This window comes from Aptenodytes forsteri, unplaced genomic scaffold (assembly GCF_000699145.1).
Source record: "Aptenodytes forsteri isolate BGI_AS27 unplaced genomic scaffold, ASM69914v1 Scaffold339, whole genome shotgun sequence".
Taxonomy (NCBI): domain Eukaryota; kingdom Metazoa; phylum Chordata; class Aves; order Sphenisciformes; family Spheniscidae; genus Aptenodytes; species Aptenodytes forsteri.
In genome coordinates this window covers 137,791-154,581 of record NW_008795254.1, presented here as the reverse complement: position 1 = coordinate 154,581, position 16,791 = coordinate 137,791, and the positions used below count along the sequence as shown (strand labels likewise).

General features: G+C 40.4%; 1 protein-coding gene across 1 annotated transcript in view; it reads left to right on the top strand.

Moving 5' to 3' along the window:
- The window catches only part of SNX3 (sorting nexin 3), a 34,837-nt gene that overhangs the window by 12,284 nt on the left and 5,762 nt on the right, over positions 1–16,791 (top strand). The window contains exons 2-3 of the mRNA XM_009279140.2: positions 12,646–12,760; positions 13,140–13,264. Coding sequence (XP_009277415.1) covers positions 12,646–12,760; positions 13,140–13,264 — 240 coding nt within the window. The remainder of the gene's footprint in view (positions 1–12,645; positions 12,761–13,139; positions 13,265–16,791) is intronic.

Below are 16,791 nucleotides of genomic sequence, written 5' to 3'. Positions count from 1 at the left end.
TGCCGCCGTCGTGTCCTTCAGGGCCCGTTTCACAGCTGATGCGGTGAGTAGCGCTGGGGAGGTGATGGCTGAGCAGCAGTGGACTTCATCCTCGGCGTGAGAGCAGGCCCCAGCTTCTGCAAGTGACTGGAGCTGATAACTCTGGTGGTCTAGTGGTAGCTAAGGCAACGCATCTCGGTTAAGATAACCAAAGGACAAATGCTCTTTCGGCACTGCTGTGCACAACTGCCATTAGACTGAAATATTGCTGTACTGTGAGCAATTGCTTGTCTGTCTCTAAATAAATAGAAAAGGGCAAACTCTCAGCTGTCTGAGATGTAGTAATATGGGTGGATCTGCCCTGAGAAGGAGGTCAAGTTCAGGATTCCAGCAGCTTCAAAAACCCATAGAGAATGTGTAAATAAGTCTAGTGGGCACATGTGCTAGATCAAAGCTAGCCAAAGTGATAAGGTGAGTGTATATGGGGGAGGGCTTCCTCTTTTCTTCTGTATGTGAAATATGAATTGAGTGCCTAATAAATCGGGCTGTTTCTCACCATGTGCTATCAAATACTTTTTCTTAGTAGCACTGGACTCTTTCCTAGCTGGAAGGGTTGTGTTCACTGACTTGCCCCAAAGGCTAGTAGTCTTGAGCTTGAGAAAAAGCTATGTGAAGTCATTACTGTGTTCCCTGGTCTTTCTAGTTTCCTAAACAGGGCCTGGAGGAGTGGACAGAAAAATGCAATATCTACGGCATGGTCCTTGCCTGTGGCTGGTAGGGACTTGAGGCAGGGCACCTTTTTAGTCTACGCTGCCGGGGATAAGTTGGGTTGAGAAAGATGACCTCTTACCATTTTATCTTTTTTTGTAGCTTGTGGTTGAGTCTACTACCTTGTATAGCTTTACTCTGTCACAGCTGATTGAACTTGGTCAGTTATTACAGGCAGTAATAGAGGGAGAAGAGGCTTCATTGACCCCCTGCACACGTTCTCTGCAATAGGAGTTCTTTCACTGGACACCATAGAGTGCGTATGCCCTCATGGCAGGGAAGGCTTCAGCTGAGGGCTGCTGCCTTGGTCCCTGAAATTCTTCAGACAAGATTAAAACGCTGTGCGGATTTTTTGGTATTAAAGGTCTAAGTTCTCACCTTAGTCTAACTTTACTTAAAAAAGCAAAATCAACTGAGATCTAAAGCTACTGTGGAGAATACTACTTTAATTCTGATGCTTCTAAATTGTCATGTCCAGTAGCTATTCTTATGTTTCAGGATGTGTCCATAGGGCAGGTAGAATAAACTAAAACAATTGTAGCCTGTGTTTGGCCTCTCTGTGAGGACAAACTAGAAGTTGCCGACTTGTGTTGCATTACACTGCCCTTATCAGGACCCTAGTTGTCCACTTAGCAGAAAGATGCAATTCTACCTTGCTGGGAAGTATTTGTGCCTTAAATTCCTGATGACTTTTCTTTCCATGAGACTGAGCATTTGGAATTGCTGGATCCAGGGAAGATGATACAAAAGGGACTTAGCCATGGTATGGCCTCGGGAATGAGACCAAATTTACTCGGATTAAAAAATAATAATTTTTTTTTTAAATCCCCAGCTGAAGTTCTTCAGCAGAAAGGAAAGCAGAAAAACAGGTTTTGAGACAGGTTACTCTTAGCCCATGTGCTGTTTGGGGTAGAAAATTCTGGATTCCTGTTGTAATGAAGACCTAGAAGTGACTTGAACAAACATACACTGTGATAGTACTGTGACCTTCCTCTATTCTTCCTCCCAGTCCGACTACTATATAAACATTGCTTCCTCCACCCTCCTTACTTGCATGTGTGCATGCCTGTATACAGGACTATCTCTTATAATACATGATCAGTCCCTTTCCAGTTGTGTACTACTGTACACAGAGTGCATCCATGCTGTATACATTCATAGCTATCATGAACTGTAAAATTGAGTTTTATGTCTCTATGCTGGAAGGCTACAGAGCAGGTAATACAAGTCATGCAGAATTATGTTCACTGTCTAAACTTGTATCAGTTAACTGCTTCTCAGCAGAACACAGACCATGTTGCTAATATGCAAATTTCAGCATGGGAGAAGAGTTTGAACTTGAATTGCTGTAGTATTGTATTTCTAAAGGTAGGCCTTGTACTATAAGCTGCTTGTTGGAGCATGGCAGACAGTAGCCACCAGCTAGCCTCTGTGGTTTGACAACTGCTTGTGGTCACAGAAAGTAGCAGCTGACACTTGCAGTTTCCTCCAGCAGTGCTAGTAATGGCAGCAGAACAAACCTGAGAAGATGGATTGAGTTACCTGTGTCATATCTGGAAAGCTATGTCTTCAACTAGCACCAACACTAAAATGTTAAGTGGTGCAGAAATGGATGGCTTAACTGCTGCCAAGTTCTGGTAAAAGCTATTGGACAGCCTCATGTTATGGCTGGAGATCATGCTAAGCCAGAAACATTGTCAGAGAGGACACTGAGATTCAAGTTTGTGTTGAAGCAATTAGACTTGTACCATTGTCATGGTGTTTACAAACTTGGTCCAAGAGTAATTCTATCTTTATTGCTTTGTCTGAATCTCAAAGCTTCACTTTTTTGGAAAGACTGAGCTTGCTAGCAGACTCTTGAACTGATGTCTGATAACTAATATTTTGCAAAAAGTACCTGTGTGAAATACTGCAGAGTCCCCCCAAAGCTTTTTATTGGCAAGCTTTCTACTTGTATTGCAGCTGAAGCATATCTGTTGCTTGGAAAGCAACAAGTGGAACAACCTCATGCTTTAGTTCTTGTATTGCTGTACTCAACTTCTGGTGGAAGTTGGAAAGCCTAATGGTAAGCTCAAAAGTTTTGGGTAGATGGCTTAGCGGTATACTACTGGGTAAGCAAGTCAATTGTATTTCAGTACTTAGGAAAGTTTTTCATAGCGTGTGTCTCTGTGCAGGCTAGTAGGATGGCTGTGCATTGTGGTAAATGCATGGTACTTCCACAAGCAGTTGAGCTCTCTGAGTGCTGCAGGTAGAACCTATAGAGCACTTCCACTGGCCAGCTTACCTCATAGATAGTCAGTTGGCCAAAGTCTTGACTTTCTGAGCCTGAACTTGCATTAAATAACATTCTGTTCTCAGCAAACTGGAGAAGGTGATGAGAAAGCTTTCCACTGTAGCAACCAGTAAAAGGCACACAATGTGGCGGTATGCCACTACAGTGCAGCTTGGCAATGAAAGTCAAATGTCTTCTTCAGTAATGTTAAGTGATGGAAAATGCCATCCTGCAGTGCTAAAAGAGCAAACTTGAGTGGGTCGTGTTCTTGACAGGGTACTTAAGAATTTGCTTTCCATCAGCAGCATTAGGCAGTGAGTTTGTACCATTCTAAGGTATCCTTTGTGTGAAGGCTTAGGGTGAGCTAGAAGGAGAACAATGCAGTAGGGTATAAAGCTCCAAGTGCTTTTTCTAGTGAAATAAAACTTGATAAAGTAGTCATCTCATCTAAAGGTGTCTAGATGATCACAGTATGGTGACTGCGCAGTGGTTAAAACTAACATAATCAGCTAGACTGCCTGCTAAAGTAACACAACAAACTATTTCACTGCCCTTACCTCTTGAGGAAAAGTGTGAACCAACAGTTAAGTTCTCTGTGTAAATACCCTTGCATGCCATATGCTGTTTCTCATCGGTCTTTACTAGCTGTTCACTCAGGAACCACCACCAGAGGGGTGGTGGTTCCCTTTACTTGTTACACCTTTTCAGGGTGGGCTTGTGCATGTCAACACTCTTCAGCAAGAGCATGTGAATACCTGTTACTATTTATGGGCTGTAAGCCAGTCCTCCCTCTGAATTCCAGGAAGCAAATGCAGAACAAATGACAGTTGTCATGTTATCATCCTACAGCACGTTTGCAGTCCTCAATCCAGTTCCACGTATCATTTGACTTCTACTGTAGTTGAGACAAATAGTTTTCTTGGTAAGCAGGTCAACAGGAACATCTTTGCTCAAACAGATTCTGTGCAGCAGCTTCAGCTGCTAAATCCTTTAAGGAGACAAGACTTAAGCTTTACAAGCTAACTCCAATCCCAGCAACTGGTGACATACTTCAGAGCCGTACACCCACTGTAAAAGCAGTGCCATAGGACATAAGCACATTGGTTAGAATACTGTCAACAAAGCATATAGATATCCAGGAATTTGCTACATTTGAAAAAATATCCCTTTGTTAACACCATTTCATCTTTTATTTCGTAAAAGTGACTTCTGTGCTGCCCATTTTAGCGAGGTTTGTCACCTAGAGTAAAAGGTTAAATTATCCGTTTATGGTTAGTGAGAACTTGCAGAGAAGTCATTAATATTCAAACTGACAGAACTAAAATAAAATACCTGTTACAGGAGCTACTAGTCCAACTAGCTAAAGAATTCTATTTGGTTTGATTGAAGTTAAACAAAAAGCCTTTTTCTAATTAATTCTGTTCTTTAATGTTGAATGGCATGTTGCCTCTAATCAGTATGATTAAACTCAGCACTAAGGCACACCTTAGCTTCTCAAGGTTCCACAGCTCAGTGGCTTGTCTTGAGGTGTAGAAAGGTAATGCCTCGCTGCTGTGCTTCCAGATGTTGTGAAATGCATCATTTGGGTGGCACCAATGCTCTTTAAGGCAGCAGTCACCTTTCATGTATCTTCTGCAGGAAGACTTCTGTAGACCTGCAGAGGTACTTGACTACATAGGCCCAGTGTGGGGAAGGAAATGAACACACAGGTTGTGAAGTGCCTGCAGTGTTAAGAATAGTATTGGTCTCAAAGGATTGGGGAAGTATATCAAAGTACTACTAAACTTGAGCTGCTTTTGAAAGTTTATTTTCATCTTAACCCATTTTTGTCAAGACCTAGCTTGGATACAATATTTGCATTTCAGCATATTTATAGTAGCCTGACTTGAGTGACTGACTGATTTGAGTCTGACTTGTGTGATCAAATCAAGTCCAAGTAAGATGGTAAATGAACTGAAAGTATAACTTGCTCAGAAAGCACTTGTCTTATGCCATGGTTTTGCAAAGTGGCACTCTTGATCTGGTGAATGTGTCTTTGAAATGTTCTGTCCTTGAACGGTACCAAATTTCCTGTCCTTCATGTGTTCAGCAGGGTTTGAAGTTGCAGACTCTTCTCCCACCACGAGAAGAATCAGATCTGCTGGTACATGTAGTTGACTTCAGCATTGTTCAGTTTTGTAGTCAGTGAAGCTTGTGGTGGAGTAATGACTAAACACTGACTCAGTGTGGATGTGTTTAGGAATGCATAATCAGCACTAATTCTCTATTTCTCTACTACTGCAAATCTTGCATCACACTGCAAGTCTGCTCAAACTAGTTAATTACTCTCTTAATACCCTATTTTAGACATTGCTGCCAGTTAGCTATTTTTAGATTCCTCTTCAAAGAATAAAAATGCACTGATTCAGGTGACTTCATTTTTCTGTTCTACAGTCTAGGTGCTGCACCTTTACAAACATTAGCTGTTCCCTCAAGCAAAAATTCAGAAAAGGATAGCTGGAAGGCTAAGAACTTCCCAGCACATTGACTAGGGAGACATAGAAGTGGAACGGCTTGGATGAAAGAAACTTCCGAAGCAGGGAGAGTGGGTTTACAAGTCTGTTTGCTCTGAGCAGCTGATTTTTCTGTAGAGGTTTTTGATTAAACTAGGTTCAAGAGTCTAGTCCAAAGGTAGTGAACTAGTTTGGTGGTGACATCTTTTACTGTGTAAATAAAATAACCGAGTCTCTAAATAGTGCTTCTTATTAGTATATTAGTTTGACTGGTGACTTGAACTCTTTTTATTTCTGCACATACAATGTGGGCCTTGATTGTAATGTATTAAGAGTGCACTCTAGTACAGTGCTGAACAGACCAAATCAAACAGAACAATGACTAATCTTTGTAGGACAGATGGCTGTGATCCAGGTAGGCATGTGATGCCAGAGTATTTTGATACATCTTTATTTTTAGAAGGCTTGCTAAAAAAGTGTCAACTTGAACTTTAGAGCAGTCAGGTCTCTACTGTTTTTCATCTGGGGAAATAAATAATGCAGTGTAGATTTATGAGCTTCTAACTGTAGGGGAAGTATCTTCTTTAAAGTTTTTTCACTTGGTAAAGCAATGCCAGTTGAAGGAGGCTGTTTTAGTAAGTACGTAATCCAAATGCCCTATGGAGCTATAGCACTGAGTGAAGGGTCTGAAGTTGCTGGTGGTGCTGTAACTTTTTTGATGTGAGAAGGATGGAGAAACCCTAACCTTCTGATCAAGGTATAAAACCCAAATATTTTACCAACTGAAGACAGATCCAGGAACGTATTCCTTCTGTGGCTATTTCTTGACAATCCAGCTCAAAACTTTTGTCGTGGGAGGATCTTCTGGGGCATGCGATGGTATAGTTTGTGTTGGCCACGAAGCCAATCTTGAAAGTATAGCTGTAACCTAGTGTAAAATCCAGAAGAAAATGAAGCTATATCTTGAGTGGTTTAAAGCCACCTCTATATCTGGAAATAGTCTCTGAAGCTTTATTTCTATGGGCCTAAGCTGCAGCACACCATAGGTGTTAAGATGTGCTACAAATTAATGAGCAGGAGCTATCAGCCTTTCTGTAGCTGTTAGGTGGCTACTTAAGAAAGTGAATGTTACTGCACCAATAAAACTGGAAATAGGAAGGGAATTTTTTGCTACTTAGTATACGTACTTCTATACTTGTTACTTATCTCTTGTTTCTTGCAAGTTTGTGAAGTGTAGGGATACTGGACTGTTTCTAGCTTGCAAAGCACGTTAAAACTTTTGTTCCTGATAAAAACTATCAATTGCAGCAATTCACTGCAATTTTCTTGGCCCCATTTGACCGTAGCTGGTAGATGTCAGCTAATGATGCTAAAGCATCGACTTAACATGATCCCTCTTCAGTCATTCTCAATGAGAAATGAATGGTAACCTTACAGTAAGCCAAACCAGAGCATATGGCAGTTACACCTTGCAATTGTGTAAAAGTAACAATCCCTTCTCTTTAAAAGGAATATTTGGTATTTCAAAGGAGGCTTTGGCTTGCTAACCCTGAAATAATTATCTAGAGTTACTAATTCTGTCTGGGTGTTGAGGATGCAACCCAGAGAACAAAGAATCACTAAACAATCTGTTTTTCTAGACTTAACCTGCTTTGAGCCTTTTGACCATGGCACACCGTAATTCAGCTGTTCATGATGTCGGTGAACTTGATCAGGTGATGATAAATGCTGCTTGGCAAAAACCCAGACACCCCTACACTAATTTTCATAGAGCAGCTTTAGGCTCAAGGCATTGGACTTGGCAAAGGTTAACTCTTGTCTAAAGACTGATAGTCTTTGTGGTTGTGTTGCTATTAGGATTTTACTGCCTTAGTCTTTAAGATGGAAAACATCCTAGCTCCATGTCTCAGTACTGTGGAGTGGGAAGTTCTATAGTTCTTGGTATAGCTTAAGTCAGCATTGTTTAAGACTTGGGTGGATACATATGGTCAGATTTTTTCAGTGTTCTATTAACTTCAGATTTTTTTCCATGTAATGTACCTTCAGTAGTCCTGGACGCCAAGTGGATAAAAGGGGAGGTAGAACTCTGCTTTGATCAAAAGGACTGAAGCTTAGAAAAATAACAACCTCTTATCTGACCTTTTGCAGTGGGGAAAGGGGTTTTCCTTCAGTAAACTACATAGCAAAAATCTAAACTCCTAGCAACTGAAGTTTAGAGCATGTTTGCCGCCTTTCTTGCTTTTTATAATTGTAGGAAATGGGGAGGTAGCTGCTTATGTCAAGTCGGGAAGGAAACAAACCACTGGCAAGGTTTCTGCAATAACAGTGGACTGCTAGAGCCAGTTTCTTGTACTAAAGGACAGCAGGCTGTTGCATTAAGAAAACCATAATACTTTTTTATCCACCCTGAATGCTACTTACTGTAATACCCCAGAGCTCCCATTGTCTGACTGTAAATGTAGCCAAAGGGTGTAGTCTCTTGACAAAGATTACAGCTTGTATGAAGAGATAGTAAGAAGCTTGAATTTAGCTTCTGAAAGTCAAGGCCACAAACTTCTATCAAAAGTGAGCTGAGTGCTTTTTCTCACTATATTTTAATGGAAATAGAGTTGTATCAAGGCTACCATAACCTACTTGAAAAGACAACATCAAAGTAGGTACTATGGCAACAGTGCAGTTTTATTCCTGGTCTGTTAGGAGTGGGAGACATGGGCAATGCAGTGCTGCTGCTGAGTGTTACATTGGCAGATGAGGGAATGAATCAAATTTACCTCAAACTATCCTGGACAACTACAGCTGTGGAGTTTCTGCAGTTGTAGGGGTGGACTGGGCTGCAGTGACATTCAGAGTCAATCTTGTGGAGTGTCAGCATGCTTCTTTGAAGGAACCCAAATGCTATTTGCATTCAGTTCATGTCTGGAAACAAATTCATAGGAGCCAGTCTGGTTATCTGCAGGACTTTTTCCACTCACTGGATAAATTAATCTAGTCTAGATACCAGAGCACTTAAAATTACTTTGAATTATAAACTAATGTATTTTTTAAAAAGTATCCTCCTGCATTTAAGGTAACTTGTATACCAGAATGGCTGCATTGGAGAGTTGTGTATCTGAAGCTGAATGGATGGTATTGACTGGTACTCAAACTACTTGCATTCTGCTTGTGAAAGTCTCCTCACTTGTATACATAAACAATTTTCAGACTTCTAACTGGGCATAGCTCAGGGATTGACCGTAGTAACAGCTAGAAGACTGTTATCTCGTTATCCATGCTACTGTCTTAGGACTGTCATTTGCTTCTGAGGTGAATTGGGAACCTCCTGAGCTTGGAGTTGGACTTGTAGTTTGAATATGTTATAATAACATAAATGTAGCTGAAGAAACATGCTTTCTGTGAATACAGGTTTTGCCCTGAAATCTATTAGCAGGCAACCACTGCTTCCCATTACCAGTTTGTTGAACACTAGCCAAATGACTGTAGAAACTCATTTGGCATCTGAGTGGAGGAATGCAGGAGTGACTTAAGGATCTGGGTTTGTCATCTGCTGTTTAACTATCTAATTTAACTTGGCACCAGTTCTGACAATGTTTATTCCGGTGTACTGGCTTGGCCATTAACTCACCCAGCAGAATACAGACTGTTAGTTTGACTGTAGTCAGAGAAAGCCTAATAGGTATATACATATAGTCTGATACAGAAACAGTGCTAGACAGATTCTGTCTTGTCTTAGCATCTTTCTGTGCTTAGGATTTTGGGCTATGTGGGACTTCTGCAGAGCTGGTTTATTGGTCCTTCTGGAAAAATACTTTATCTGCAATTCTGACTAGTGACTTTTGGTTGTCTAATGTCTTAGGTAATTCATAATCCTTTCAAGTTGAGGACTTGCATTCAAACTGCTAGGAGGCATGACTTCAGACTAGGAAGTTGTTGAAAATGCTTTCGATAAAAATGAGACTAATTATTACACTGTAGAAGAAACAATTGCTGCAGTAATTAGGCTGAATTTATCAGAGGAATGAGCTATGCTCCAGGGGCTGTGCCAAACTGGGTCATGAGTTTCGTGACAGTAGACTTAGCAGATCAGCAGGCCAGAAAACTGACACTATAATGTTGAATGAGTGTGGGGAGAAATGTTTGTAAAAATGAAACTAGCCTGACTTCAAGTTTTGTGCCTTAGTCTCATCTCTATTCTAGCAGGCAAACAAAGCACTAAGTGTTCAGAATAGCTACTGGCACCTCAGTGACTAAACAAGGATAACTCTCAACATAAACTGTGAAGCTGAGAATAACTTTGATATGCTGTATGGTTTTGAAGTGACACTTCAATAGAAATTGAAAGTTTCTGTTGACATCTTAGAGTTGTCTCCTTCTGCCAAATTCTTGCCCAATGATAGCCCGTGCTTCAGCAGCTGACTGGCTTGCTCATTGAAAAACATCTATCTGTGGTAGATGGAGGCAGCAGGACATGCAGAAACCTTTCCTACTGAAGGAAAAAGTGGTCTGCTCAAACAGAGTAATAATCCTTAATGAGAAAGGCACATACAGTAACTTCAGGTGTGAATATATCCTGAGTTAAAAATAGGGACCTAAGATGTAAATAGGTTAAGCAGTATAAAACAGGACTCTCAAATTGCTTTTTTAAATAGACCCTTTCTAACAGCTGCATATCTGAAGAACACTGCTCTATCAGTGCTAATTTCTAGAGGAAGGAGAATTGCTGCAGTTTCTGGGTTTTAAGGAACATGAGGTTTAGAAGCTGATCTCAACAGATAGCTCTAATTCATATCCAGACCAAAGGACAGGGGACATACTTCCCTTTAGCATGTAGTTGTCAAGTTGTAAGCCACTTAATTTAATGGCACCTTTCTAGCATACACTTCAGTTTGAAAGTTTCCAGTGCTTAAATTGGAGAAGATTTTTCAACTTGAAGGGAAAACAAGTAGTCTAACTGTCCTTTTCTCCGACTTGTTAGCTGGGCTAGCATGTCAAAAATTCAAAAGGGAATGTAGAAGGTAAAATGAGCTCAATTGGCACTTCTACCCCCACATTGTACCTGTAAGCCTGATATGTTGTTTAGAGATTAACTTTATAGACTTCATGCCCAGAAGCGTGAAAAGAGTTCCTGAAGACCTGGGAACTCATTGTTTTTTAGCTGCTTTTATTCAGTTTTAATCCCTCTTGTAAGTAACTTGAGACAGGAATGGAATATTTTCTGCAGGTGAGAGCCTAGATGTTAAATATTGTAAAGGACTTTCTACCTGAGACACTGAAGGCTGAACTTGGTTAAAAAGCCAATAGCTGAAATCAGAGAAAAATAATCCAGTACTTCACTTCTGGGAATCTCCTTCATGCACTCTGGGGTACCTAGCTTTATTCACTCTTGAGTAGAGTATTCTTATCCTCAAGATGAATGTTTATTTATAAAGCTTGACTTCTGGCATAATAGTCTTAAGTGCTATTTTATTATTAGTCACTGGTACAATCAACAATGTTTTACCTGGGAAGGAGAGCTTCAATACTTTTAAACATTTAGCAATAAGATTTCATAACAAAATACTGTTCTGTACTTTATAATCTGTAAATCATGGACTAAATAGCATAATGTGAAAGTACACAACTAACTTCTCAAGTACTTTTGAACTATGACAGCCGAAAACTCGTTATTGGCTGGTAGTAATACATTGGCCTGTAGTCACAGGCCTGCCTAGTGCAGGAAAGTATCTCTGCAATTAAACCTGTTTTGAGCAGCCAAAAGTATCACTCAATGATAGCTTAAGCATAACAGCCTACAAATGATATCGTACAGGGATATCTACTCAAAATGGGACCAGAAGCTGAGTGAGATGGCTTACAACTTAAAATAAAACAGCAAAAACCAGAAGGCACTGCTGAGAATGACTACTGTGCTTCTGCCAACAGGAAGACTGGGGATAACTGTAGTCCCATGTGAACATCAGCTTCCTACAGTACTCCTCGAGAGTCTTCTTTCAAGGTGTATAAGACAGTGAATATGCAGTCTGACAACAGTAAGCTTTATTCTGTTAGTGCTGGTTATGTATGGCAATTAAAGACTCTTGGTCTTGCTTTTAGTAGGACATAGCTCTTGCAAACATTTTTGTAACACTCTAGCCAGTTTGCCATCTCAGCAACATTTAAGCTTCAGATTGTGATCTTGGAGCTTTCCATTTTGGGGATGTCATTAGGAGAGTGCTTTCTCGATGTCTACTCTTAAAATAACATGGAAGTTGGATTACAACGATGGGATAACCCTACACCCCAAGAATGAAAAGAAGTAATATAGGCTGTTACACAAGTTAGTGAAAGGACACCTACCAAAATGCTCATATATTTAACATGGTCTTGTGTGGCATTATAGCCTGGCTCCCATTTGATGTCTCTTTCAAGGGGGTTAGAGTTGGGTGCTGACTCCTAGTCTTGTTTAGGAAAGCTCTGCCTCATCAAGCTCTGCTTGGTTTAACTTTGTAGCAAAACAGTCTGTCTCATCATCAGTGAATGTTGTGTTGCATCTCAGCCTTGTTGGTTTCTTTGGAGCTATCCAAACTTGGCAGCTTGTACTAGGAAATATTCAGCTTCATCTGTCCTGAATCGTTTCACTGTAGGACTCACTGGTTTTGCTTTTAAAGATGTTGGAGGCCATGTTGTATCAGGTTGCAGAAAAGTACAGGAAGCTTGGTTAATGTCCTATGCTGGTACTTGAAACACTCCCTTGAATGCAATAAAAGGAGCCTGTGTGGATTAAGAAGGCTTTTTCTTAACCTGCCCCCCCGCCCCGATTTTGTATGTATGTTGGCATTGGGAATCCAGCTCCTGCAACAGTAAGAATAGAAGATGCTTGTGCAACCTTAAAAACATCTCCTCAAGTGACCAGCAAATCTGCTGTTCTGCTAGGTGATATGGTGGCAAAATACCAGTGATTAGGATGCCATATAAATGAGGCCCACAGATAAGCAGTTTGAGGCAGAGCTTACCCATGTAGCTTACGGAAGTACAGATAAAGCTCTATCTTGAGTGTTTCTCAATGCTGCTGTTGTTGCTGAAGTGGAACTAATTTGTAACTTAACAGCTTGTTTCTTGCTTCTGCTTATCAAAACTTCTAATTTGTCTAATCAATAGCTTATCTTCTTGTTTTCAGACAAATCTACCTATCTTCAAATTGAAAGAATCTACAGTCAGAAGAAGATACAGTGACTTTGAATGGCTAAGGAATGAACTAGAAAGAGAAAGCAAGGTGGGTAAAATGAAAGGTAAATACAAGTCTTCATAGATGTATAAGGAGTAGTGATGCTGAAATGTTATCATTACGTTATAAAGCATATATATCATACAGAGCAGATACTGTGGTTGAAAATGTCCAGAACTAAAACACCGTCTTTCAGCAAACCTCAGTTGTACAATGCTGGAGGCTGTTTGATGGGTTTGAGTTAATTCAGAGTTAAACTACTTGAATTCAACTTACCTCTATGGCAGATACTGTTCTTCTCTGGTCATGTTTTATTACTTCACTAGGGATGTGATTGATGAGTTGGGTCCTCTAGGAGGAAGAGGTGGCACAGGAGATGTATAAACTTACTTATAGGCTGCACTTAAGGATACTTTTAATCTTTCAGGTTGTGGTACCACCTCTACCAGGAAAAGCTCTTCTCCGTCAGCTCCCTTTCCGAGGAGATGATGGCATATTTGATGATTCCTTTATAGAGGAAAGGAAGCAGGCTCTTGAACAATTCATAAACAAGTAAGTGTTGGGTCTAGTTATCTGGAGACAAACCCAGAATTCAGCTCCAGAAAATGGAATTAAAGCTGCTAATCCTCTAACTATGGTAGTTGCACTAGGTTCAGAATAATAACTTTGACATAATCTTGCAGTAGGACATACTAAGATTGCTCATCCAGTGTTTAGTTTGGTTATCTTAATGCTTACCTGAACAGCTGAAATTAATGTTAGTGTTGTTGTTAATTTATGCAAATTATTACTAAAATTATAGCATTCAAAATAGTCCTGCTTTTTCATTTCTGAAAAGGTATCCTGCATTGGATGAACAATGGAGCTTACAATGGGCTTACAGCAGTTTACTTTGATTGCAGATGTGAGGTATTATCAGCTTGTGTAATGATGCATATTTTCTCTAATCATCATGAGAATCTTTCTGAAATGTAAAAACACTACCTGAGGTATGCACATATATAGTTTGAAATAGACACTTTGGGTTTTGTCACTGCCTTTCAAAGGGTGAGCAGAAATTATAGTAACAAAGTCTTATGATTCTTTTTCTACCATCTGACACTAGTAACTGCTTTCCATATAGTGACCTGAAGAGCTGCTTTAATCTCTAACAATGTGGATCCAAACAGTGGGTAAGAAGGAATACTGTCAGTTAACCAGCTCTTCTGGTCTCTAGAGCCAACACTGTTCAGACCAACTGGATTTGGGACTGCTCCCTTTAAAAGTTCAAGCTTGTCTGTTCCACTAGCATTTTAATCTTGTTCAATAGTAATGCTGTTTAACAGGGACAGGGGATGTCTGTGAGTTACGCCAGAACTTCATCTGCTCATCAGTTATTGTTAGTCAGTTCAGGCATGTGGCTTGGAGTTGCAAGTAACTAGTTCACTAAAACTGTCTTGTGCAAGTAAGCTAAGTGTGACTGTATGAAATCTCTTAAGTTTTTCTTTAGAGTTGCTTGTTAGCTCGATTTAGCAGTATTGCTAATGGTTCTGAGCAGGTGAAATGCTTCAGAATGCTTTTTCCTCTGTTCAAAGGCAAGTGGAATGGATTTCCAAGGCATCTAATTTTGCATTTACTCTACATGAAGGCAGATGTGCTTATAGTAAGATGGAATGTGTTTTTGTTCTTTTAAAGCTATACAATCAAGGCAGTCAAGACTGTAAAGTACAACTTTTATCCATGCAGGCTTGGGACTCCACATTAAATGTGGAAGAAGTGCACTTACTGAAAGTTTTGTATGCTGAGTCTAGCAATATGTGGGGGAAGAGGGCTGTCTATGTTCTGAAGCAGCTGACAGTGCAACAGTCATCTTAACTGGAATCCCTGAAAAACTCAATATAGCTGACAGAAATGGAGTGGCCAGTTTACTAGTATCACTTGTTCAGTCCTACAGCAAGTAATACATTGATCTTGTGGAAATGTAAAACTTCTTGGTCAATTTTTCCTCCTTTGAAACATAAAAGCAGGCTGTTAATGTAGATATTGATGTAGTGGCAGACTTGAGTACAGCTGGAATAAGATTCTTCAGGCAGAACTCCTAGCTATTCAACCTCATCAATTTATTTTAATGGCATGACCAACTCATCAAGCAAATATTACTAATTAAAGTTTTGAACCATGTAGAAGCTTTAAGACTTCTACCAAGTACTCTGGGTACCAGTGAAATTAGTCCTGAAGTTAATTTGCATAGTACAGTCACATTACTGCATTCTCAAAGCTGATCTTTGCTCCTAGAAATAGAGAAGAGTCCCTCAGATAGCTGATATCACTATATCCAAAAAAGATGTTGATGCACCAGTGCCAGTTCTTGATATCCAGGATGTTGTTGAAAAGCTTTGTCCCTCTAGATGGGAGGGGAGTCGAGGGACTAAATCACAGCAGTGCAGCTTATTTGAGTCAGCTTTCTTGGGCCAGCTTGCTCAGCCCACCAATACTACCTACAATGGCATTCACAGGGGTAGCTATGTTGCAACACAGTTGTCTGCCTGAACCTGACTTTGGGATACACAGAGCAGCTGCTACTTCAAAAAATTTCATGTAAGGTTCACCTTAGAGAAGAATACTGAGGAAAAGCCAATGCAGAGTGAGGTATTCATATGAAACCAAGAGCTGAATCTGAGAGATCAGATCTAGTCTTGCAATTCAGCCACCAATTTGCAAGCCTTCCTGAAAGAGAGGAGGAATATGCTGCTGCCTTGTCATCTTCTCCTGTATATCTTTCTCTTGAAGTTCAAGGCCAGCAACTTCAGTCTGATGGGGGCAAGAAATTAGTTATTCCAGACTGTCTTCTTTGTGAACTAGTGCTTGAGACTGCTGCCCATTTACTAGAACCTGGCAAGATTGATAGGTTTTATGACTGCATTTGAGATCATCTATCAATGCTGAATAGGAGAGCTCAGCTTCCTCATTAAAGGACACTCTCAATGACAAGTGAGTAGTGACAAGTGAATCTGTCCTATGGTGAAATAAGCAGTAATAGATACATTTGGAGAAGATGCACAAAAGTGCTTGGAAGTACTGATGCTGAGCCACTGGAGTTGACTATGCATTACACGTGTTCAACTAGGTAACTTCCATTTAGAGTAGAAATGTTCTGACAGATATGGAGGCCATAAGGCTGACACAAGCTGTGCTAGGGAGGATGGGGAGCTTTTTCTCTTAAAGGAAGAAGCCTGTCTTGATTGACCAAACTGGATGTAACTTTTTTCAAACCAAACTGGTTTAGGTTTTCATATCCATAACTGATCAACTTCCAGGGGTTCCAATTCTCTTGGATTTTTACCTACACAGAAGGCTGCATGTTACTTTAAGGGTTTAAATGCAATACCTTGTGGTTTTCTCCCAAGCTTGGGAGTGTCTTCTAATTCAATTTCAGCTCCTTTTACTGTTAAAAGGATGGTGGCTCAGTCTATATGTGGAACAAAACTAAATCTACAGTAGAGGTGCTGGTCTTTTCTAGAGCAGACAAGCTCTGTGTCTCCTATGTTTCGTATCTAAAGATATCTGCAATTAACAGAATGGCCAGTACTCTCTGGCTGTGCATCAGTGCTGCTAGGACTAGTGACCATGGTAGGTCACTGCTCTAAACAGTGTCAGAGCCTTCAGAAGACCTTCACACCCCCTGGTGGAAAGTCTTTAACTCTGCCTGGGCTAACTGCTATTGAATTAGACTGAGAACTGAGGGATTAAGCTGCTTTTAGAAAGGTGTCCTGTGTCAAAGGCATCAAGACCTGTAAAAATCTGCTTGGCTTGCTTAACTCTGGATTTCCTAGTGCTAGGATGGGCACTTTGATAGTCCCCTCAATTGCAGGTGACAAGATGATGACATACATTGTCCTGGTTTTGGCTGGGATAGAGTTAACTTTCTTCCTAGTAGCTGGTGTAGTGCTGTGTTTTGGATTTAGGATGAGAATAATGTTCATAACACACCGATGTTTTAGTTGTTGCCAAGCAGTGCTTACACTAGTCAAGGACTTTTCAGCTTCTCCTGCTGCCCTGCCAGCGAGGAGGCTGGAGGTGCACAAGAAGCTGGGAGGGGA